The sequence below is a fragment of the Pogona vitticeps genome, chromosome 4, assembly GCF_051106095.1.
Source record: "Pogona vitticeps strain Pit_001003342236 chromosome 4, PviZW2.1, whole genome shotgun sequence".
NCBI lineage: Eukaryota > Metazoa > Chordata > Lepidosauria > Squamata > Agamidae > Pogona > Pogona vitticeps.
The window spans coordinates 119,882,264-119,907,969 of NC_135786.1; the positions used below are offsets into that span (position 1 = coordinate 119,882,264).

At 43.1% G+C, this 25,706-nt stretch overlaps 1 protein-coding gene across 5 annotated transcripts in view; it reads left to right on the plus strand.

The window, feature by feature from the left end:
* Positions 1–25,706, plus strand: part of ASTN1 (astrotactin 1) — a 448,149-nt gene that overhangs the window by 199,155 nt on the left and 223,288 nt on the right. For all 5 annotated transcript variants that reach the window (XM_078392393.1, XM_072998206.2, XM_078392391.1 and 2 more), the window contains one exon: positions 8,949–9,033. In XM_078392393.1, coding sequence (XP_078248519.1) covers positions 8,949–9,033 — 85 coding nt within the window. The remainder of the gene's footprint in view (positions 1–8,948; positions 9,034–25,706) is intronic.

A 25,706-nucleotide genomic window follows, 5' to 3' on the forward strand; every position in this document is an offset into this window, starting at 1 on the left:
GCCCTGTATGATGACTTGTTGAGGGAGGCCGACAGCGGCAAGACATCTCTGTTGGTCCTCCTTGACATCTCGGCGGCCTTCGATACCGTCGACCACGGTATCCTCCTGGGGAGGCTCTCTGAGTTCGGTATTGGAGGATTGGCTTTGGCCTGGTTCCGCTCCTTCTTGGAGGACCGCCCCCAGAGAGTGCAGCTTGGGAAAGTGCTTCGGCCCCGTGGAGCCTCAAATGTGGGGTCCCACAGCAGTCAGCTATCTCCCCAATGCTGTTTAATATCTATATGAGGCTGTTGGGCGGGGTCATCAGGGGGTGTGGAGCATCGTGTCATCAGTACGCTGATGACACCCAGCTCTACATCTTCTTTGCACCAACTGCAGGTGATGCCATCCTGTCCCTCCGGCGCTGCCTGGAGGCCATACTGAAATGCATGCAGGAGAACGGGCTGCGGCTGAACCCGGACAAGACGGAAGTTCTGAGGGTGGGTGCCCCCGTGGTAGGTGGCTTGGGTGACTCTCCCATGTTTGGGGGAGTCACCATGGCCGCGAAGAGTGGGGTTCGTAGCCTGGGCATACACTTGGACCCGACGCTCACCATGGAATCCCAGGTGGCGTTGGTAGTCCGCACCTCCTTTTTCCATCTTTGGCGGATTGCCCGGCTGCGACCCTACCTTGACACGGGTGCGCTCACCACCTTGGTACATGCGCTCGTAATCTCAAGATTAGACCACTGTAACGCGCTCTACGTGGGGCTGCCTTTGAGGCTGATGCGGAAACTTCAGGTGGTGCAGAATGCAGCAGCCAGACTCCTTACCGGAGTGAGAAAACACCATTATATTTCTCCAACGCTGGCCGCATTGCATTGGCTGCCCATCTGTTTCCACGTCAGCTTCAAAGTTTTAATGCTTATTTATAAGGCCCTAAACGGTTTGGGACCTCGATACTTGGCGGAGCGTCTACTCCCACCAAGGTCTACCCGGATCACCCGCGCAAGCCAGGAGGTGAGGCTGAGGAGCCTGACGCCGAGAGCGGCCCGGATGGAGAAGACACAAAACCGGGCCTTCTCGGCGGCGGCTCCTCGCCTTTGGAACAATCTCCCTCCGGAGATTCGCGTGGCCCCTATGCTGGGCATCTTTAAAATCCAACTAAAAACATGGTTCTTCACTCAGGCCTTCCCTCCAGTCAATTCTTGATTTTCTATTTACAGTGGTGCCTCGCATAGCAAACGCTTCGCTATGCGATGAAACCGCACAACGAGGGGTCCCGGGCCGTCGCTGGAGCGTTCGCTCAGCGAGGGCCCCTATGGGCTTTTTTCGCTATGCGATGATCGCGCGGACGCGATCAAAGCATAGCGAACAGCTGATCGGCGGTTCCAAAACGGCCGCCGCTAAAACAAAATGGCGACCGCTGTTTTGCCTCGCTAACGAGGCATCCAAAATGGCCGCCGCAATGGAGGAAACTCGCAGAACAGTGTGAATTTCATGTGAATTTCGTTCATGTGAATTTCGTTGTATGGGTATACTGTGTATCTACTTACAATGACAATAAATTATATTATTATATCATAGGAACGTATTAAATCAGTTTTAATACGTTCCTATGGGCTTTTTTATTTCACTTAACGATGGATTCGCTCAGCGAGGGTTAATCCGGAACTGATTAACCTCGCTAAGCGAGGCACCACTGTATATTATAATTGTTTTGTATTATTTCTGCACTTGCTGTGTTTATTGTTTAAATTTTATGTTGGAAGCCGCCTAGAGTGGTCCATTGGTCCAGATATACGGGGTACAAATCAAATTAATCATCATCATCATCATCATCATCATCATCATCATCATCATATGATTGCACAACATGAGATAATCCAATGCTGCACAGTTGTCTAAAATAGCATTACGTAGTTGATGTTCCTGATTCAGTGGGGAAATAGCAATGAAAGTGTGGTTAATGGTCTTAGCTAAGGTGCACGCAATGTTTGCAAGAGTACGAGCATTATGAACAGCTAGGCCAGGAACACCAACAAGTGATGTGGCCAGTGAAACATATTCTGCTTTGGATAACAGAGTAACTTTACCATTACAGGTACTATCAAGAGATAAGTTTTCCAGTCTCAGCTGAGGCAAGGCGTTCTGCAAAGCAGAATGTTGCATTAAGTTGATTGCTAATCTACTGAGGCAGCATTGTGTGTCTGACAGATTGGCTTGAATGTAGCTAAACGTATGTTGACCACATGTAAAAAACCAGCCTGGTGGCAGGATGATGTGTGCCCAGCTGTACATAATGTTGACAGCATGTGAGCAATTCCATGTGGCTTTCATGGTTGTGACACATCTGTCAGAAGAGCAGTTTACTACTCTAGCACAAGTGGTGTTTTCATTGGTTGCTACAAAAGGAGTGTAAAGAGAGAAAGCATCAATGGATAGCGTTCTTGTTATTTGCCCCCATTCATGAGAATTAGTGTACTTAACGAGAGTAGCGTTAAACCATTGACCCAACGATGTATGATTAGCAATGTCATATGGTTCCTTACAGACAGGAATTAACCAAGTTCCCAGTAGACCATGCATGGCATATGCCTCCTGCAGGCAAAAGTGAGAAACGTTCATGATGTTGGCTAATTTTCCCCGGACATTTAATTGCAGATGCACACGCAGATCTTCTCAAGCCTCTGCGACACCTACTGGAACAGTTCCAAGAATGAGGAAACAGCAGAGGAGCATCAGAGAGTTAGCATTTATCTGAGAAATTATTGCTGCAAGAAATGTTTCAGGAGTCTCTGGGATGTTCTGACAGCTGAGATTATGCTTCGCATCAGAACTGAGAGATAAGCATTCCCCAAGTGATTTTTGGCTGAGTGCCCTCAGGTCTGGCTGGGCGTTTGCGACGGTGTGTTGCCATCTGGTCTCACTCTAGGGTCATCACTGGGTGGAAATCTGGAATGGGGTTCTGCAGGTTGCAATGCCAGCTCATCCTTTCCACGATAAGGCCTCATGTACTGAGCTGGAATCCACAAAGGACCTGTGGGAGTAAACAAAGCAGCTTGGCTGCAATTTGAGATTAATAAATGAAAAGAACCCTTCAAATAAAGGTCAGTGGGCTGCTTATAAATCTCCAGCAGCCATTCCATAGGATTCTCTATTGGCAACAGCTTGCGCTGACCTGCAGAGACAGTTAAATGATTTTAGTGGAAACAATGCTATGGACCCTTGATGGAAATCTTTGAATCTGGTTCCTCTGTTTTTCATTTGAGTAGCAAGGAGAAATGCAAAAGAGTATGGTTCTTCTTTCACCACCACCTGTAAAGGGACTTAAGCTGGAGAAATTGAAGAGAAATCAAGAAAGTGAATGGTATTCTTTAGGCTTGCATCTATTCCTTGAACATCATCAAAAGGAAAAAAGTCTAGTGTAGCCCTCTGGCGGAAATAGAAATTATTGTCAAGAGACAGAAGATGAGGAAAGGAGTCTGCGCAAGGTTTTTGTTGTTTTGAAATACACCCGCAGTTCATTACGAATGTCAGCTGTAAAAAAAGTTGTGATTTAACAGCAGGAAAGTTTTCCAAGGTCAGAAAAGGATTAAAGTGCATGTCAGGAATGCAATCTGAAAAAGCAGTGTGATTAGGCAGTGAGCCAGTCATGGAAAGAGGTAAGTAACAGCAGAAGCACTCACAGTCTGTAAATTGGTATGTTGGCATTTATTGACCACAAGGCCTGTTATGGCAGTCAGAGTTTTATAAACATTTCTGAAGAAGTGTTTAAAAAAATCAAGGCAATGAGTCATGGCAGTGACCTTGAGAGGAGGCAGCTGAACTGTACTTCTGATAAGGAGCGGTACAGAGTAAATGCAGGTTGCCATGAGGCTTTTTAACTCTGCAGTAAGTTTGTAGATGGAATTGTGTAGTTCTGGTAAAAACATGTAACATGTAGTTTCCATGATGTTGTTTGCCAAATAAAAATTTTGAGATGTTGTTAGTACCTCCTCTGGAACCATGTAAAAACCTGTTTTCTGAAAGCAGTTAGTCACAGACTCAGAAAGAGAAGCAGAGAGAAATTGACTTGTCACTAAAGTTTGATCCATGGAATGATAGCCAAGGAGTTCAGGGTTTTTCAGACAACATTGTTCTATGGTTAGATTCAGAGAACCGGCATACCACATTCCCTGTGGCAAGACCTTGCAGTGGTGTTGAGAATGGGAACTGTTGTACACAGGGACTGTAAAATCAGATTTTTTCCTGTCTTGTGATGCCATTGGAATTGCAAACAAACAGTTCTTAAGATAGTGATGTGGAATGAAGTTTGAGTTAGACAAACCACATTTTGAAGCACCCATAGAGATGCAGTTGGCAACTTTCCTGTCTTGTACTGGCCAGTCTGTCTGTAGGATGAGACCTACAGTGTTTGCAGTCAGTGATTCATTATGATGTGCTGCTGCCAATTTTTTTTAATTGTTTTGATAACTTGGGTTAGGGTGTGGGATACAGAAGGTAAAAGGGAAAAAAGGGTTGCGGTTAGGAGGGGAGGGGAAACAAAACTATACTAACATCCATTCTATTCATATTGCAATATCAGAATTCAAACTCCGCTTTTCTACTATTTTCTGCCTTCCAGATTTTAGTTCATGTTTTAATCTATGTTATTCAAGCACTGTCTGGTGACTCTAATCATTTGTAGAATGCCCCATCTTTCATTCGCCTTTTGTAAAGGACAGTCCTTCATCACTTCTGATAGAATGTCCATTTCTGCCGTTTCCCTTATCTTCTCCATAAGAACTTCTTGCTTCGGTACCACTGGACTTTTCCCATTTTGGCATAGAGAATTCTGGCTGGGGTGGCTATATATATAACTATATACTTCTTTGCTTTATTGATATTATCTGGTATCATACTCACTAAAAACAATTCTGGGGTTAATGGAACCTTACAAAGCAATATTTGTTGTAACACAGTATGCACTCCTATCCAATATTGTTTCACTACTCTACAAGTCCACCACATATGATAATAGCTTCCCACATGTGCTTCACATTTCCAACAGACATTTGATACATCTGTATACATCTTCAACAATTTTTCTGGAGTCATATGACATCTATAAAACATCTTATATATGTTATCCTTAAAATTAACCGATTTTGTAAGCTTTGTATTATTTTTCCATATTTGCAACCATTGATCAATATCAATATTATGTCCTATATTTTATGCCCACTTAATCATACATTCTTTAACCATCTCATTGCATTTTCTAACAAATTATACATTTTCTTAATTATTTTATCTTTTGAGCCTAATAAAAATATATCAAATGTCGTTTGTTCTGAATAGAAACCTTCTATTTTATCTTTTCTGTATCTAGATTCTAGCTGTGCGCTGCTGCCAAATTCTGAAGTGCTTTTTAACAGCTGTTTTGAAGTTCTGAGGAAGAAGAGGGAATACCCCTTTAGTTGTAATGAATTGGTGACCAGGAGGTTCAATAGGGACACTTTTAATAGTAGCTGTTTGGGTGTTTTGAATTGGGGTGCTGTTTACTGAGTTTCCCTCATGTGAATTCTCACGATTTCTATCTCCTTCATTAGGAACCACAGAAAAAACACAAGTGAGAATCTGAGGAATGCAGTTAATCATTTCAGGAGATTGCCATGTCAGGAAGGAATGCAATTGGAGGGGGAAGAGTTGCAGGTGTTTCATCTAATGGCTGCTTTGTTAAGCCAGAGAGGTGAAATGGGAGGGTGAAGAGCGGGGGGAGTGTGGGAAGAGAGACGAAGAGAGGTTGGGAGTAATAGAAATTGTAGCATCTGTGTTACAAGACAGAAGAAACGGGGAGAAGGGTATGAGGGATGGAGGGCAAGTAGAGGAAGGAGGGAGAGGTGGCTTCCAGTTTGAGGTTCGGCTACAGGGGGTGGGGATACAAAATCCGGACATTTTAAAGTTTTTTTGCTTTGCCTGCCAGACGGAGGACATTAGCCCGAGAAGGAGGACATGTCGTCCTTTTGTCGGACATCTGCCAACAGTGCTCCTGATGGGCGACTAGAAAAAGAAGACCTTCCATGCCCCCAGGAGAACTCTCTTGTATTAACCTTGCAAGCTCACAGATAGTTGACATTATACAGTGTCTGGTTTATCGACAGGAAAATATGCAGAGTTAATTGAAGACACTGACACGTTCTTCTTCTTTAGCAAGACAGGTGTATTATACAAAATGTACAAATATACAGACAGGCAGCACTTTGGTGTAGCAGGCAATCATCAGACAAACCGGAATAGAGGATAGCAGCAAGTGATAGAGAGAGAAGAAAAAGATATGTACACACTGTTCTCTTATATACATTTACAAAGCTTCTTCAGTCCAATCACAGGACACATTACATCATCTTCTGCACCTGGGTATCATCTCATCTTCAGACATTGCGTCATCTCTTCATCAGTCACAGTGACTCAGCAGTCACACATCTGTTCATAATGGCAGTTCATTAATAACACATTTAATCCAGGTTCAGGCCTACAAAAATTACAATATCCTGACATACAGGTAGTTGACAGTTCAGATAGGACAATAGTTACATAATGCCATTAGGATTGGCCCAAAGAAAGGCTTTGAAGTTAGCTCCCTATCACTATGAGAAAGAGGAAGAATTGGGTATCCACGGCTCCTCTCAGAAGCAGCTGTGATGTCATCCAGGAGAGTGTTCTCTACTACTGTAGAATCAGATAACAGTTTAGCAACTTTAGGGAGGGGTGTTCCCCCACCTATAACTAACTTTTCTAGGCTTGAGACTCAGCTGCCATTAAATATGTAGAGCACAGATATAGAAGAAATGAACAGAAGCATGTATTGTTGTTTCCTCAAAAATAATTGGAGAATGAGGTATTCATCAGGACAACTCCCTGAATAGGTGTTTATTTAGGCTGAATGGTGGAAAGGTGAGAAGATATGTATCTTGTAGCATTAAATTCCAATACATTGTCTAAATAACGTCTTTCTTAGCCTTGTACCAGCTCCCAAACAATTTCATTTTAATGATATGTGAGAAGAAACATGTCTTTATATCCACTTTTAAATCCTGCATTATTTATTTATTTATTTATTTATTTATTTATTTATTTATTTATTTATTTATTTATTTATTTATTTATTTATTTATTTATTTATTTATTTATTTATTTATTTGATTTCTACTCCACCCATCTAGACCAAAGGTCTACTCTGGGCAGCATACATTTGTATGCAATGTATACATTTCTTTTACACATGTCCAGAATGCACCACACAGGCAGTGAGGCTTTGTGTGCTTACTCAGAAGAAAGTCCCATTATATTCAGTGGATTCATTTCCTATTACATATGGCTAGTGAGTTGAAATAGCTAGCCATGGAGCCAGAGGTTAGAAATTGAGTATCCATTGGAAGAGCCAACCCCTGTAACCTTAGGCAAGCTGCAAAATCCTAGAGTAGAAGAAGGGACTGGTAAACCACTTCTGGGTATTCTATACTGGCAAGTCTTGGGATCCGAGTCCCAAGTCTGAATGTGAGTTTTTGGTACCAAGTCCCAAGCCTCGAGTCCAAGTCTCAGGTTGCTTGCCCTGCCCCCCTGAGGCTTGAGACTCGGGACTGGGACCCAAAAGACTTGGGCCTCCTGTCACCCTACTACCACCACCATTGGCCCTGCCTTTGCCCCCCTGCCATCAGCCTACCTACTGCTGATACACCTGCTGCCATCTTCAAAGGCAGCAGGCCAAGCTTCCATTCCCGGAGCCAGCCCACTGTCTTTGGGAATGCACCAACCTGTCAGCTGGCCAGCATATGTGTGGGTGCACATAGCAGCCTGGCTCCAGGAATGAAAGCCGCACCTGCTACCTTTGAAGATAATGGCTGGGGCCACAGGTAGGTCAATGGTGGTGGGGGTGTGGGCCCATAGGGACTTGACAAAATGACTCAGACAAACGGATGAGTCACAAATTGAGTCACGAGTCCCTCCAAAACCTGTGGGTCAAGTGTGAGTCAAGTCACCAGTGCAACTTAAGTTGGACTCAACTGTGACTCGTGAGTCATGAGTCCCCATCTCTGCTCCATACCTAGGAAATCCTGGCCAGGGTCACTGTAAATTGGAAGAGACTCAACAGGACATAATTATTAACTATTACTGTATTATATGTGCTTAAGCCTGCAGTTTTTTCCTTTATGAATTAAAGATGAAAGGGCTTGTAATGCTAGTTGCTAAGTTTTTAAAAAGGCCTAAGAACTAATCAGCATGCAGACCCTCTTAAGGCCCTGTCTCTGTAATCTGAGAGAGGTTTCTAACAAAATATATATTTGGCTTTATAAAATTTTAATAAAATGATGTATTAAGCAGTTTAATTATAAGCAAGGTTCCCTCTAAGGTGTAAGCACACACTGCCCTCACCATGTGAGTATTTCCAGCCCCTTTGGTTCTGGTCACAACACAGAAGAGGGGTGGAGTTGCATGGTTAAAAATTAGAAGGAACATTGGTTATAAGTAAGATTACTGGCAACCTGTTTAGTAGCCTTATAACTCGCTGTGTAAGGAGTTTCAATTGGAGTCCCTTTGTCAAATTAGAACACAGACCTTCTTGTCTTAATTCCTTATGTTTGGAAGCAGTAGAAGAGAGATGTACTCATTAAGCCACTGGCACAAGTGTTACACTAGAAATCCACAGACGCCATTTCATGCTCCTCAAATTGTTTGATCAATTTGTTTGCTACTTTATGTACTTTTCCCAGCTCAGCAATATCCTTTTTGAGATGAAATTGCCAGAGTTATACACTGTATTCCAAATGCAGCCTCACTGTAGACTTGTATAAAAGCCCTATGTTTCTTCTGGTTCCATTCCGAACAATTCCTGAAATGATGAATTCCACCTCAGACGCACATTTTCTGCCCTGAGTTGACTTCCACTTTCATTCACTTTCCTGTTCTTGTTTGTTCCTCTACTTCTAGGCGAATGCTTTTGTTATGAAGGTTACATGAAGGATCCAGTGCACAAACATCTCTGCATCAGGAATGAATGGGGCACAAACCAAGGGTAGGTGTTTTGGTCATATGACACGTAGCATGCCCTTAAGAATGTTTCCTGGGAACTTATTCTTGTCTTATAAATGCCATGGGCAGAAAGCTAGTAAGGGTTGAGAGGCAGCCCATCACTAGAGCAGGAACCAACAGAGTTCTGATGGGAGGCAGTGGCATGTTCTGGACTAGAAGTTAACTTGAGCCAGCAAGTTTTTTTTAGGGAGGTGAGGCCAGGGATGGCCCATTGCTGAGCATCCAGATGGCATCAGCATACACCAGGGGTTCCCAAACTGTGTTGCAGCAACCTGGGGTGCCATCAAACCTCTACAGGTGCACTGTGGAGATGAAGAGTTGGTTGAGGAGAGGGGAAGATTTCGTTGGCACTCATCACACCTCCCCTCAGCTTTGCCTTGCCCCCTCTCCCCCCCACCATCCTGCCCCTTTCCCGTCCTCCCAAACCGTTTCAAGGGCTGTTGGGAAGGCCGCAGCAGCAAGATGACTCTGCAGGTCCAGCACTTTGTTCTCGCTTGTGCGCATGCTGTCACCACTGCTGCCTCTGCTGTCTCCCACACTGCCCCTGCCCAGCCTTTCATTGCTGCTGCTGCTGCACCAACTAGACTTGAGGCAGAGTAATGGTAGTTATCTGAATGTCTGTTGGAAATGTGAGAAGGAAATTGGTACATATTTTCATATGTGGTAGGAACGTTAAAAAGTACAAAGATTTTGGAAACTAATCTTTAAAGAATTAAATTACACATGTGGAAAAAATATAGAATTTAATCCTGAGATTGCTTTGTTATCAGTATTTGAGAATGTGGAATATGATAAGATGACTCAAGAATTGATTACCAATTTATTAACAGCAGCTAGACTAATAGTAGTTAGGCAATGGAAATCAAAATATGAATTTTGAATGGATGAATGGTTTATTTATTTATTTATTTATTCATTCATTCATTCATTCATTCATTCATTCATTCATTCATTCATTCATTCATTCTATTTATACCCCGCCTATCTGGTCATCTCGAAATATATATGCTGAAATATGGAATATGGAATAGAGCTATAAATGATAAGCTAACTTGTAATTTAAAGGTTAAGAAAGGAGAGTTGAAAAAGAACACTTTTTATGATATATGGGGCAGATTTTTGGAATATGTGTTAACAAGAGGAAAAGGGGAAGCTCCAATTCAAGAATCAACGCAGTTCTGGAGAAGAGGACAATAAAAGAAGAAGAATAGATGGAGGAAAAAGAAGATTATTGCAAGAGGTCCCATCTATGGTGGTGGACAACACAGTTAATTTGTATTTTGGTTTATGTGATTTATGTTTATGTCATAGTTTTTTGAAAATTAATAGTTTGAAGATAGAGTGGAGGAAGCCCCAATCCAGCCATTTTGCTCTACAAGAGCAATGGAGGGTGAGGAGGGGGGCAGCCTGGTTGGTTATGTAAGGGATTCCTCCAGCTGCCGTTCTGTCCCCTGACTCACTCCCACAGCTGCCTCTCTGCCCACCCTTCTACTCAATTTTCCCTCCCCTCCCTCTTGCCTTCCTTTCTGCCTTCCCTCCATTTATTTCAGTCCTCTGCCTTCTCTGCAATCCAGGCTGCTGCCACTGCTGCCATGCATCCCTCCCAACCGGGTCATTTGGCTTTTTTCATTATTTCCCCCATGTTTTCCCTTCTCTTGCTGCACCATTTGCTCTCTCTCCCCATCAGATCTCTGCTTTATCTTTTTCTTTCCTTCCTCCTCGAAGCCTGTCTCTTGCTGGCCACATCCTGCTAGTCTCCAGCCATACACCCACTTCCTCTGGTGGCACAAACTACCTCCTTTCCCCTCCATTCATTCCCCTGCTACCCCTCCCTCTCTCCCTTTCTTTGCCTCCCTGCTCCTTCCCTTCCTTTTCCTCCAGCTCCCCCACCAAGCTCCTTACTGGCCACTGACTACAGCTGCCCAGTACAATACTTTGGTTGGGGGGGGAGAAGGGAGAGGTGAAACTCAATCTTATTAGTATACTACTTTGCAACATTCTATAATTATAAATTATTTTCAGGATGTAAAATGGAAGTATTACTCAGGCTGGGCTTCTCTCTCTTCTACCCGCCCCCCATCACACCTAAATATTTTATTGGGGAGCTGTGGCCAGTGGCCTATAAATCAAAGGAGCCACTAGTGCAAAAGGTTTGGGAACCACTGCCATACACAGACTCTGCAAAAACATTTTATGTTTGATTTTTAGAGTGGGCAGGCTGGGAGTCAAGATTGTCTGGTTCTTTGTTCCTGGAAACCCTTCATATCCATCCTAAGAGTACCTTGGGGAACTGTGGTTGCTTGGTGTTGAGATGGAGAGAGACACTGTGCATGCTCAGAGTCACCAAATTATACCATTATCTTCTCATATACATGGACTCAGACGTGTTGGCATACAATTACATTAACTGATTTCCTTAAAGAATTGAACAGTACTGGAGATGCTTCTTAGTGGCAGAGCACAGAGGACAGTGCTTGTTTCCTTTATGGAAAAAAGTTGTAGAAACTGGTTTGTTTAGGCTCAGTTTTATAGTCTAATGAATATGACATCACTATTAGATTGGATCTAGTTGCGCAATAATCTCAGTTTCTGTATGTGTAGTGATAGCCTTGCAAGGTAGGTGCATACCATGCAGTTAGTGAATCTGTAGGGTTTCTTTTGTTGTTTTTTATTTGCTAACTAGAATTCTGAGGAACTGTTTACTATTTGTAGGTAGTAACAGATCATTGGTACAGTATAGAGGTGACCGATTTATTACTGTATGGAGTCAGGATGGAGTCAGGAAGGCTAAGGCTCAGAATGAGCTAAGACTCAGTTTCTTTCAACACATAAGGAGCGAGAGGAAAGTCAAGGAAATGGTTGGTCCTCTAGTGGGAGAAGATGACAAGAAGGTGACAGGCAACAGGGAGAAAGCAGACCTGCTTTTTTTTTGCATCTGTATTAATGCAAAAGGAACAATTGGTCCACCCTGTCAAAAGCAGCACTGTGGGAGACAGGGGAAAGGAAGCAGGTCAAAATAGGTCAGGAAGTGGTAAAAGAACACCTAGCTGCTTTGAATGAGTTCAGGTTTCCTGGACTGGATGGTTTACATCCCAGAGTATGAAAAGAAATGGCAGATGTGATCTTGGAACCACTGAATGAAATCTTTGAGAGGTCCTGGAGCACGGGGAAACTGCCAGAGGACTGGAAAAGAGCTGATGTGGTTCTAATCTTCAAAAAGGGAGAAAAGTGGATCCAGGAATCTACAGACCAATCAGCTTGATATCAATACCTGGGAAAATTCTGGAAAAAATAATCAAGCAGCAGATTTGTGAACACCTAGAAAATAACAAGGCGATTACTAGAAACCAACATGGATTTGTTAAGAACAGGTTATGCCAAACAAATCTTATTGCCTTCTTTGGTAAAGTGACTAAATTAGAGGACCAAGGAAACACAGTGGATATAGTATACTTAGACTTCAGTAAGGCATTTGATAAGGTAGACCACAACCTGTTTCTGCGTTAGATAGAACAAAGTGGGATAGACAGTGCAGCTACCACATAGATTTGCAGCTGGTTGACCAACTGCACTCAACATGTAATCCTGAATGGAACCACATCTATGTGAAGGGAAGTGTGTAGTGGGATCCCTCAAGGCTCTGTCTTGGGCCCAGTGCTCTTCAACATATTCATAAATGACCTGGATGAGGGGATTGAAGGAGCACTCATCAGATTTGCTAATGACACAAAGCTGGGGGGAAATTGCTAATACTTTGGAAGATTGGAAGATGGACTCAATGTTCAGAAGGATCTAGAACATTTGGTCCTATCCAATAAGATGCAGTTCATTGGTGGGAAAAGTAAGGTCCTGCACTTAGGCAGGAAAACCAGATGTGCAGGTACTGGATAGGTACCTGGCTTGACAATAGTCAACACAGTTCTAGGCTGCATCAGCAGGGGGATAGCACCAAGATCATGGGAAGTGATCATACCACTCTATACCGCACTGATGAGGCCACACTTTGAGTGCTGTGTCCAGTTCCGGTCACCACAATATTGTCAGTATAGATGCACATGCCACCTTGGCTAAGCCAAAACAATCACAGTCTTTGCGCAAACTGCCTCTCCCTTCCTCATTTGTATTGATCTAACATGTCCTGGGATAATGTTATAATTTCTCCTTGTATCTGAACTGCAATACTATGGTTGCTATTACCCAAACAAGCTAGTATCTCAAAAGAGCTTCAAACTGCTGGTCTCACTTACCAAAGCCATGTCATTGGGCATTGTGGGGGTGGGGGAGTGACAGAGAACAGGAAGCCTGTGGAGTTAACCATCAGCAACACAATGTTATGGTGCTTGTCTGGCTTCATGTAAGACTACACTGCATGTTGATTTAATTACATTTGCTGGTCTGCTACTCCCATTAATTAACATGGATTAGAATCCCCACTTCAGTCATAAACCTGCAGAGGAAGGGTAAAGGGGAAATTCCAATTCTGCTCTCCATTGACATTTGTAACCACCATGACTGTGATTACGATAGTGTGCCTAAAAGGTATGAAGGAATAATTAATCTATACTTAACGTTCCTATGTATGCCAGCAGGCTAGAACCCTTTTTTCCTTAGTACATAAGCTGTCTCAGTGATTAGGTTCTAATTTGAACAATTTCCCACACACTCAGTTAGATCTTCACTGGTGAAGCTACACAACAGGATTTGGGCTGATATCTACAATTTATATAAGTTACTTAAGTGGCATCATGTACAATGTGTTGAGCTTCAAATTAATACTCTGCATTCTGTTTTTTTCCTGGAGTTGGCTGGATGATTTTAGACCAGGGGTCTCAAACTCAATTTACCTGAGGGCCGCTGGAGGTAGAGTCTGGTTGAGGCTGGGCCACATCAGATTTTCCGCCAAGCGGAGCAAGAGCCTGAGGAAGCTGCCCAGGAGTTTCCTTAGCCCGGCTGGGGCTCCAAGGAGGAGGAGGAGGAGGAGGGGTGTGCGAGTCCTCGTCGCAGGCCAAAACTCCCTCTGGCTCCTTCTTCACTACCACCGTCACCATCAGCAGCAGGACGAAGAAGCAGAGAAGGGAGGAAGCATCGGCCACTGCCTAGCCCGGGGGGGGGGAGGGCATGACATAATTTTTTTAAAAAAAACTTGACAGAATTCGTCTTGCCAAAGGAAAAAAGCCCCCATTCGTACCCATGAAATTAAACAGAATGGGGTGGGGGCCCCACAGATGTGTGCGTGCATACATGCACGCGCGCGCACATACACACACACACACGGAGGTCTGACAACCTTCCTCTGAGGGGCCCCCAGCAAAAAAGGCACACTGAGCAGCAGCAGCTACCCCCACCATGACAGAGGAGCAAACTTTGCGAGCAGGAGGAGGAAGCACTGCCGGGGGTGCTGAGAGAGAAAGAGAGCCAGAGAGCTGTTTCCCTGGAAGAAGAGGTGGCGGCAGCTGCTGTTGGCGGCTTGGAGGCGCTCTTTGAGGATGGACCAGGAGCGAGCTCCTCTCTCAGACATTGCACGGTGGCGGCTCGGGCGCTCGGGGAAAAGGGATGGTAGTGCACCTTGCTCGCTGGCTGTCCCCCAAGACAACACCTCTTGCATCCTCCATCCGGAACTGCAGCCTACCAGCTGGCAGACAGGTGGGCTGGCTGGCAGGCTGCAGTTCCAGATGGAGGGTGCAAGAGGCGCTGTCTTGGGGGAGAGCCAGCAAATAAGGTGAGGCTTTTTTTATTCTTGACAGCAGAGGATGTGTGGGCGCTTGTGGGGGGGCAGGCAAGGCTGGGGCCACAAACTATCATCCGTCAGGCTGTAAATGGCCCCTGGGATGAAGCTTGGACAATTAATGCCCTCTTCCTGAAGTTCTGTATGTCCCTCCACTCTCTTGGTTATGGGGAAATGGATGGGGGTTCCTAAGGGCATCAGGACATCTTCAGTGCCAGGAAAATCTATCTGGGATCCACTGGCCTCATTGCCCTGCGACAAGGAATATTCTCTAATCTCACTGGCTTCATCTCATTGACATATTGGATGGTGTGAAGCTGTGATACTATCATATTCCTTACCTGATTCATGTTTGTCTCAGGTCTCTGTCTCAGGGGGAGGAACTAGAGCGTGTAAACCTCACTTTTTAGGAGCTTACATTTTCAGAATTGACCAGTAGCCATGACTGGGGGATTTGGAGGGGTGTATGGTAGGGAATGTTTGTAAGTTTAAAAAGAATAATATTTCCAAGTTGTGAAATTAAGTGAAAAGTGTTGGGGTGGGAACCATTGCATCTCTGTGACCAGCTGTGAGGATTTTTTTTTTAAAAAAAAATTGGGGACTGCAATTCTCAGAAGTTCACCAATTATCTCAGAATAATTTAGAGACGGAAAAAAAAAGATAAAGCATTACTCTATAACAATAGCCTAAAAAGAAATGAATATGTTTTGAAAAATGTGTCCAACAAGGTTGAGGATCTTGTAGCAAAATAGTGGCATTATTTTAACCTGTATCACCTCTGTTCTCCTCGTCTACCCAAAGATCACCTGTACCTTCTCAGGGCTTCACCTATTCATCTTGCTGCATCAGAGGCCTAGAATCTCCCAAGACTACCACTATGACCTAAATTATCTATGATGGCAGCCCATCTATGGGATTAAACTAGGTTTCCCCACACCCCTACAAACATTTCTGTGTTTATTTATCCAGAAAGATATCTGAAAAGGTAAGATCAAAAAGCATGAAATTCTGTACAAATTTGCTACCTGACATAACTGTCCTTTTAAAATGATGTTGTTTTAAGTGTAAACCATGGCTGAATGTAATGACCCAGGTCCCCCCTAGAAGTTACCTAATCGGCGGACAGAGAGTAATTGGGAGTTTGCACACCCTTATGGTGCGGAGTGAGTCCTGGAACCCCAGCAAGGCCTGTGCACAACACCCTCATACAAGTCTGCCCTAAAAAGAATACTCTTGTACCTTAGGATATTTCAGATAGAAAACCATGTGGGTTTTGTAGTCCTTGGACATACTAAGTTCCACAGGTTAGGACTCATTAAGTAAAATTGGCTGAGGCAATACCCTCACAGATGACCTAGGACAGCTTACTGTTCAAGAGACCAATTGATTTTTATAATCATTGTTTTATTAAAGAAAATAGAAAATTCCATAAAGAAATAGTCAGTTTATGCTAAAGCATGCAAATGATCATTTTCCAGGTTAGTTACAAAATTGTAATGAATCCATGAAAAATATAAAAGTATTAAAATAGCAAAAGTTCCGAAAGTCTAAGAAATCAAGTAAAAAACTGGTTAGGAAGGCAGAAAGGCAGATGCCTCCCCTCTAATCCAAAAAGGTAATTCATAAGGAAAGCAAAATGAAGAAAATAATCCAAATAAGTGTAAAAGTCCAAAGTCCATCATTATCCTGTAAAAAGAAAAATCCTGTAAAAGAAATATTCTATTAATTTTACTACTGCTAATAATCACATCTCTCTAAAAACTAATCCATATTGTACTGATCCTAATAATCCATAGTGTACTGATCAAACTAAACCATGTCCATAGGTGAAAGTTCCTTTTTCAAGCTTAGCTGGCATATCCCTTATCTTCCTCTTCTCACGGTGTCATCCAATCACGGTACGACGTTGGGTAAACAGTCCTTCTTTACCTCCTGACTTTCTGCTCCATTTCTTTCTCATGGGTAACAGTTGTTATTTGGGTTTGGTGGTCTGCAATAAGCCACAACAAAGTCCATCTCTCTTATCGTGGAATGTTCTTCTCAGGCCTTCAGAAGAGCATTCTCCCATCCTCCTACTAGCAGATATTTTGTTAGCATTGCAGAAATCATCTATGCAGAGAACCAATATGGAATCCCTCTTACATTGTTCACTACTACATAACCCATCTTCAGTACAAGTTCTCAACCAAATATCCCATCTCATGACAAATGTAATTGTGAAATTTTTATCTGTAATTACGAAATTGATATAAGGAAGCTCCGTTTGCTATGAATGGAAGTAAACATTGTGAGTGACCAAACCTCCCTAAGGAGAGTAAGGCGTTCGGTCAGAGAGTCTCTTCGGCCCCAAATCTATCACTTTGTACTGAGGTAAGTCCTCAAGCCTCAGTAGTGCATAACATTTGTGCCATAGACAAGTCTGACCCTTGAAAAGCTCTTTACTCAGTACCTTGCAAGTACTTGAACATGGGCTTTGTGATTCCTCAGAACTCACAACAGCTCAGTTAAATAGGACTTCTCTATAGTAGCCAGTTAATGGCCTTTCCACTCCTCTGGATTTAGCCAAACCCTGCTGGTCCAGGAGACTAGTCCTCAATGAGGTTTTTTATTATTATAAAATAAAGATCCATAGAAACATTTCTTTTGCTTAAGCAGTAGCATAATAACATGTTCAAAGGTTACAATAGTTAAATAAAGCAGTTACTTCTCATTAAAAACAAGAAACTCTAAGATCTAAGCTGTGGTGGGCTAATCCCCTCCTCCTTCTTACCATTCTACATTCTGTAAGCATCCAGCTACATAATGCAATCCATCAGGAATTCCCCTTTCAGCTTGGCATAAGCTAAGAGAGAGCTCCCAACATCCCTTCTCCTCCATATTTTCTACACCCATCTCATGGAGATGCAGGTGCATTATCTCCTTCCCAATTAGACTGGAGGCCTGGGTCTTCACACTAGGCCTCCTTGACCTTGCATGCTTATCAGGATTCACTCTGTACCAGCCTAGCTGTAAATTAGGAAAAACAGACTCTCAGTCTTTACCACATTCCAATGTCTTCTAGTCATGTCACTTTGAAACCTAACAGACTCAATTTTCTCTTGTCCTCATTGACTACAAATCCCACTCTCCTTCAATATCTTTACAAACATTGGGGTGAATACTGCAGTGGATTAAGAAAGAAAAAAAGACTTGTGTGGGGAAAAAGCTTGGGTAAAGGAAAGGAGAGACATGGGCAATGAATTGATTTCAAGCACCAGGGTTTGCCAGTCTAATATAAAACAGAGAGAGCTAGATTTGGTAGCAAAAGCACTGGTGATGCGTTCAGAATCCATACCCCCTTTTGCTGTGTAGTTCTTTGCAGTCACATTCCTTGGGCACTTTTCTCCTAGCCAGATATAGTCCCAGTGTCAGGCTGGTTCACAATCTCCTGTGTTGTGTGATTGCCAGAAAAATAGCTTGCACCAGAGCATTCCAAATGCCGTTCAATATGCAACCTGTTTCTCTACTTGATTGCACTCTTAGTGACATTCAGGGATGAACTGTGGAGAGGTGAACTCAGGGTGGGAAGAAGGGTTTAGCACCTCCAGCCTGCTTCTAAGAACAAGCACACACCCGTTGCATACATGATTGAGACCATGGCTGCTTTAAAACCACAGTTGAAAGCCATAATTCGGATCTGTGTAGGGTGGAAGCAGAGTGCAGAACCTTTTTAGCTGCCCATAGCCCTGCTCTATACAATACCATAATAAAAAAAGGGTATGTATGTGTTTGAGGAGCGATGTGTGGTGGCAGCAGTAATTGGGTCTGGCCATATATGGGGGACAGTATACTTAAGTCGTTTTGGACTCCTGTGCAGATACTAGTCTGCAGAGGGCTATAGTCTATGCATTGCTGTTGTACAGCCTTGTTTTAGCTCTTTCATTTTCATCCCAGCTATAATTAAACAGTAAACAGATTTTGTAAATTTCTTTTCTCTTGTCCATATCTTGCTATATTTCTGCCTCCATCCAATGCTGTACGGACAGAAGTATGTAGTGTAAGTCAGTTACCATGAAAAAGACTTCAGTTCTATAATGGACAATGACAAGAGAAAAATTGAGATGGTATAAAGAAAGGGTTCATTCAGGACGCTGATGACCATAACAGCCAAGTGCCGTGTCTGCTTGTGCAGGTACAATGCAGAGCCAAGATTTGGAGTGCCAAGACTCCCCCCACCAGTCGCAATTGCCAAACATTTGGGATACGTTCCAGGTCTCGAGAGATGGCAACCATGGAGGAGCCCTTGGCAAAGGATTATCTGTGCTCTGCTGAGTTTTGCCCCACTCCTCCTCTTTCCATCCATCCTACTTAAAATTCTCCAATGCAAAGAGCAATTTATTTTTAGAGCCATGGGCAAAAACTTTACTTCTCTTCTCTAATTGCACTTTCAGTGCACTCCTATCAGTGATAGCATGCCTTTTTTGAAGTCATTAGTCTTCACAGCAAGGAGAGTGGATCATCAAAGACTCTGTTTCCCAGCAACCCCTGCTGTGTCCTTATGCACCAGAGGACTGATGCAGAAGCATGTTAAGTCTCTGCCATTTGCTTCCCAGCCCTAAACAGATATTCCTTTGAACTGGGGCCTAGGAAGGGGCTGCTGGCTCATTCTCTTATCTCCAGACTCTTCTCAGAATTTCATTTTAAAGCCAATTTAGCAATTAAAGGCAGCACAGGAGATGAGAAAATGCAGGCCAGAGATTGTGAATGAACAGAGAGCTATGTAGGATTGTGCTGATTCTGGAGCACATAAAGGGGGAGAGCTTGTTCTTTGCATAAAATAGTCCATGAACTCTTCCTGGATTGTACAGTGAACAGTATAGTTGAGACAAAATTGTAATCAAATGCAAATCAGTTATACAGAAAGCAGTGGACAATTTCCTAGCCAATGTCCGTTAAGCAGGTGCTATGTGCAAAAGTGCCACCACTGTTTTTCTCTGTTGTTTTTTGTTCCTTTGTGTTTATAGAATGATAGAATAATGAAGTTGGAAGGGGCCTACAAGGCCATCGAGTCTAACCCCCTGCCCAATGCAGGAATACAGATCAAAGGATATCTGCCAGGTGGTTGTCTAAGCTTCTCTTGAATACCTCCAGTGTTGGAGCACTCACCACCTCTCAAGGTCATGGATTCCATTGCCATACTGCTCTAACAGGAAGGATTTCCTGATATTCAACTGAAATCTGGCTTCCTGTAACTTGAGCCCATTGTTGCATGTCCTGCACTCTGGGATGATGGAGAAGAGATCCTGCCCCTCCTCTGTATGACAGCCTTTCAAGTATTCAAAAAGTGCTCTCATATGTACCCTCGGTCTTCTTTTCTCAAGGCTAAACATGCCCGGTTATTTCAGTCTATCCCCATAGGACTTGGCTTCCAGCCCCCTTGCTGCTGTCCTCTGAACTTGTTCCAATTTGTCATCATCCTTCCTGAAGTATGGTGCCCAGAAGTGGATATAGTACTCAAGATGAGTAACCAGTGCTGAATAGAGAAGAACTAGTACCTCGCAGAACTTGGAAACTTTACTTGTGTTAATGCAGCCTAAAATAGCATTTGCCTTTTTTTTTGTAGCCACATCACACTGTTGGCTCATATTCACCTTGTGGTCTATGACAATTCCAAGATCCTTCTTACTCATAGTTTTGCTGAGCCAGGTATCAACCAACTTGTAATGGTGCAATTTGTTTCTTTTTCTGAGGTGCAGTACTTTGCACTTATCCCTGTTGAATTTGTTTTCAGCCTAGTGCTCCAGCCTATCAAGCTCATTTTGAATTTGGTTTCTGTCTTCCAGGGTATTGCCATTCCACCCAATTTTGTGTCATTTGTAAATTTGATAAGCATTCCCTGCACCCCTGGTTCATTAATAAAAATGTACCTTAAATGTGTTCTTTCCCACTATGGATTTACTAGTTTAACATGCTGTGCTGTCTTTGGCAATATTTTTTCAATTTGCAGGGTTTTACAATTAGAACAAATCTGAAAAGGAGATATGCTTCTGTGATGTTCACCTCCTTGAGGCACCTATATTTTGTGCCCTCACAAAGTTTCCAGTCGTGTTTTTCTTTCACTGCCACCAGTGGATTAGCTCAATCCACAAAATAAATGATGTTTGAACAGACACTTGTATGGTGAATGCAAACAAAACTTATTTATGGAAGTGAAGCCAATTAATTAATCACAGAGGTTCTTCAGATGTGCATACTGTCCTAAAAGCCAAGTTTCCTAAGAAACTGCTTTTACACGAGACAGAGAGGGTCCAGAATTATCAGCTCCTTTACCAGGCAAAACGGGTCCATTAATTTTACCCTAGGACAGCTGAACACTCTTTCTCCCAAGTCTGACCCGATTTAAGAAAGAACAAAAACACTTACAGGAGTTCTATGGAATCTAATCTTCCTAGCACTCTTTAATATGTAGGACCCAAATGATAGCATTAAGTAAACGTGGCCGTATTGAGCATATCAACCTAAATAAGCCAATTAACTATTGTAGCTTATGGTCTATCCAAGAAGCCAACTTCCAGACATTTAGCATTTTTATATTTTTATTAGAAAAATATAAAGATTAGAAAGAAATTTGTTTAAGCAAGTAAAACAAGACCTATCAATTATTTCCAACCCCAGCCATCACCAAAAGACGGAATTCCTCTATAAAAAATGAAAATAACAAACCATTAACTATTATAATTAGAGGAAGGCTGACCTCTCCAATTCCAGTAAAACTACATTTTCAACAAAACTGTAGATTCTATTAGGTAGAAGTCAGTCTTACTGTCCTTTCCAAAAATAAAGTTCTTCTGACGTCCATCTTCTAACTCTCTCCATGCTGGAAAACCTCCTCTCCTCTCATGCTGGAATTGTTTTTTCTTCTCCTTCCCATGAATCTTATATAAAGAGTTATGTCCTTGCTCCTTCTGGGCTAAGATAGTTGCTTGGTTACAATATAAAGGTCACCTTGAGCTGCACAGAGTTTGCACAGAGTTTGCAAACTGCAAAAGTAACCGTCCTTGGAAATTTTACCTCTCTAACTCACACACAGAAATCAAAAGGATTTTTCCAGACTAACTTTGTACCCATAAAGCAAATCACTATTTAACTTTCATAAACAAGTTCATCACACATACTACAGTGGTGCCTCGGTTGACAAAAATAATCCGTTCCAGCAAAATCGGTGTAGAACGAAATCGTCGTCAAACGAAAGTAAAAATCCCATTGAAATGCATTGAAAACCGGTTCAGTGCATTCCAATGGGCAAAATACCTCAGCGTCCAGTGAAGATCCTCCATAGGGCGGCCATTTTCCGATGCCTGTAATGCGAGGAATCCGTCCTAAAACACAGCGGGGAGCCATTTTGCACAGTGGACGGCCATTTTGAAGAACTGACGATGAGCTGTTTTGATCATCGTTAAGCGAAAAAATCAGTTCCCGAAGCAGGGAACCAAATCGTCGTTAAGCGGTTTTTTCCTAATAAAACACCGTTTTGCAATTGCAAAAGCAATTGCAAAAGCTTCATCGTTAAGCGATTTCCTCATCTAACTAGGTAATCGTCAACTGGGGCATGACTGTATTCTCTTGCCATATAATTTTCACCTTCTCTATCTATCTTAACCAGTCTCTAACTCAATCTCTATCTCTTCTGCCTCTCTGACTTTGACTAACTCACTGACTCACTCCTGACTGACTAACTCCTCTCAGGCTCCGCCTTTTAACCTCTCTCTCTCTCTTGGCTCCGCCTCTCCACATTTGCCTAGAACATGAATAATACATTTATTTATTTATTTTATTTATTTAACTTATATGCCGCCCACACTACCCGAAGGTCTCTGGGCGGCTTACAGCATTTAAAATACAATAAAAAGACAAAATAAAAGGGCAAAATAATTAAAATGCAATTAAAATATATATTCTAAAAATTGCCATCAGACCCACATTTGATGTTATTTCAGTTAAAAGCCATTTGGAACAGGAAGGTTTTGACCTGGCGCCGAAATGTCATCAGCGTCGGCGCCAGACGAATCTCAGTCGGGAGGGCATTCCATAGTCTAGGGGCAGCTGCTGAAAAGGCCCTTTCTCTACAAGCCCTCCCTCTTATCTCCTTAAGGGATGGCTCTTTCAAAAGGGCCCCCTGGCTAGATCTTAACTGCCGGGTAGGTTCATATGGAAGGAGGCGGTCCTTCAGGTATCCAGGGCCCAAGCCGTTTAGGGCTTTATATGTCAAAACGAGCACTTTGAATTGGGCCCGGGCAGCAACTGGTAACCAATGTAAATTAAACAGAATCGGCTTGATGTGATCTCTAGCGGCTCCACCACTCACCAGCCGCGCAGCTCGATTCTGGACCAGTTGCAGTCGCCGGACCGTCTTCAAAGGCAGCCCCACGTAGAGTGCATTGCAATAATCAATACCAGATGTTACCAGTGCGTGTGTAACTGTCATGAGACTCCGCTCGGCCAGGTAGGGCCGCAGCTGGTATAATTTCCGCAGCTGAAGGAAGGCGCCTCTGGCCACCGAGTCCACCTGGGCTTCCAAAGTTAGACTGGGGCCCAGGAGCACCCCCAGGCTGCGGACCCTGTCCCTTAGGGGGAGTGTAACCCCATTCAGGGCAGGGAAATGGCCCTCCAACCTGTCCGGTGAAGCACCCACTAACAGCACTTCCGTCTTGTCTGGATTGAGTTTCAATTTATTAACCCTCATCCAGTCCATTATCAGGTCCAGACACGAGTTCAGCACAGAAACCACCTCACCTGGATTGATGGAAAACGAGAGGTAGAGCTGAGTATTGTCAGCATATTGCTGACTCCTCAGCCCAAACCTCCTGATGACCTCTCCCAGCGGTTTCATGACTTATACCTAACAAAGGGTGGATGCTACATCTTCTTAGGTCCTAAAAATGAAGTTTTAAATATTTATTGAACATGTATCATTCATTATTAAGCAGACCTTAATAGTCATGAATACATTTGCTTGCTCTTTTTAATTACAGGAGAAAAATGTTACTTTTTGGTGGACTCTTGCTGAGGAAGGTCTATAGTCATATGTGTACAAAAGATCCTAGTCCATAAATAGATGTTAGAGAGAGCCTATGACTGAAAATTCTTAACTAAAATGAGAGCATGGTTATAATATTGAAATGAATCAAGAGCTGAATCAGGGCATTTGAAGTCGGTTTAAAATCATGTGGTAGTCATGTGGTCTTCATGTTAGTGTGTGCATCCTAATGGGACAAGTTATAATTTGATTTTAAACTGTGCTTTCTATTGGGGCAGGAGACTACATGGGATTTTAAATCGCTGTATGTAGTGGGTGAATTATTTTTGATATTTATTTTTCCAGCTGTCCAATCATCCAGGTTCATCATTTTGTGGGGGGCGGGAATGGTGGGCTGATCTGCTGGCTCACCCTTCATGAGTGGAACCCCTTCCCTCTCTCATTTCCCCTTGTCCACTTCTGTGTGTGTTCACCCTGACTGCTCACCTGCTCTGCATCCCAGCCCCAGACAACTCTTTCACGCTCTCACCTCTGCATACACCCCCCCAGAGGGGAGAGATAGACAATGGCCACTTCTTGTCAGCCTCCTCCCTGCAAATCTTGCCACTGCCACCCTGGTTACTGCTGGTGCTCAAATTTCTGCTTCTGATACTATCTACCATCTCACAATACAAAGGGGTAGAAATTGTTGCTATGAGTAAATTGAGAAGGGAGAGCAAGAAAGGCATGAGGAAGAATCTGCTTCCTTTGTCCCACCTACAGTTCTTCCCCTTGTGCCAAACAAATTGGCCCTCAGAACTGGTCTAGGTAAAAGCCAGATCAAAAAAATAAGATCCTTTTGATTTCATATGATTTTTATGAAGGATCCTTGCCAAACAACCATCAAATCATAGACGCCATATATGCCTGCAGACTACAAGAGACAATTCAGGTATCCATTGGTGCATGGCTTTTCAATAGAAGAAAAACATGGATATAAGGCATGGATCCTCATGATTTCATATGATTTTTAGATGCAGTCGTCCCTAACCCTCTGTCCAATGATAGATCTCATTTATGCCTACAGACTACACCTCAGAAATCATGGCTCCTTCAGTGCATGGCTGTGCAATGGCACAAAAACATGGATCCTCATGGAGCCACATGATTTTTATATAGGATTCTCCACAAACCACTGTCAAATCACAGATCCTATTTGTACCTCCAGATGGAAACACAGAAATCATGGGTTTTTCAGTATGTGGCTTTGCAGTTGTGCTAAAACAGGAATCCACATGATTTTTATGCAGGATCATCCCCAGACCACAAAAACATGGTCCCCAAGCATGGATCCTCATGGATCCACATGATTTTTATGTAGGATTATTCCCAACACTGTTCAGTCTGTAGGTAAAGATGGGGGACTATGATTTGACAGTGGCTTGAAGCAGATCTCATATAAAAATCCTGCTGATCAATGAGAATCCATGCCTTAAATTGATGTTTTTGCACCACAGCAAAGCCATGTGCTGCAGGATCTGTGGTTTCTGTGTTGTAGTCTGTGGACATAGATGGACCCTATGATTTGACAGCAGTTTGGGGAGAATCCTATGTAAAAATCTGGTGGATCCATGAGGCTCTGTGTCTCAGATCCCACATACCAACCATGATTCTATCTCTAGAATCCTCTCTATGTCTATCTAAACTCCTCCTGCTGCTGCTGAGTCTCTTATACCTCGTGACTCCGCCCCTCCAGCACTCCCATTGGTCTCTGCAAATAGCATATGAATATTCATGACCTGGGTGAATGCCACAGTATGTATTGATTAGGAGTGGGCTGGTTCATGATGGTATATATTTCATGTGGTCACCAAAAGATGGAGCAAACCAGTCAGTCCCCAGCCTGGATCAAACAGCAGGACAAATGCCCAGCTGA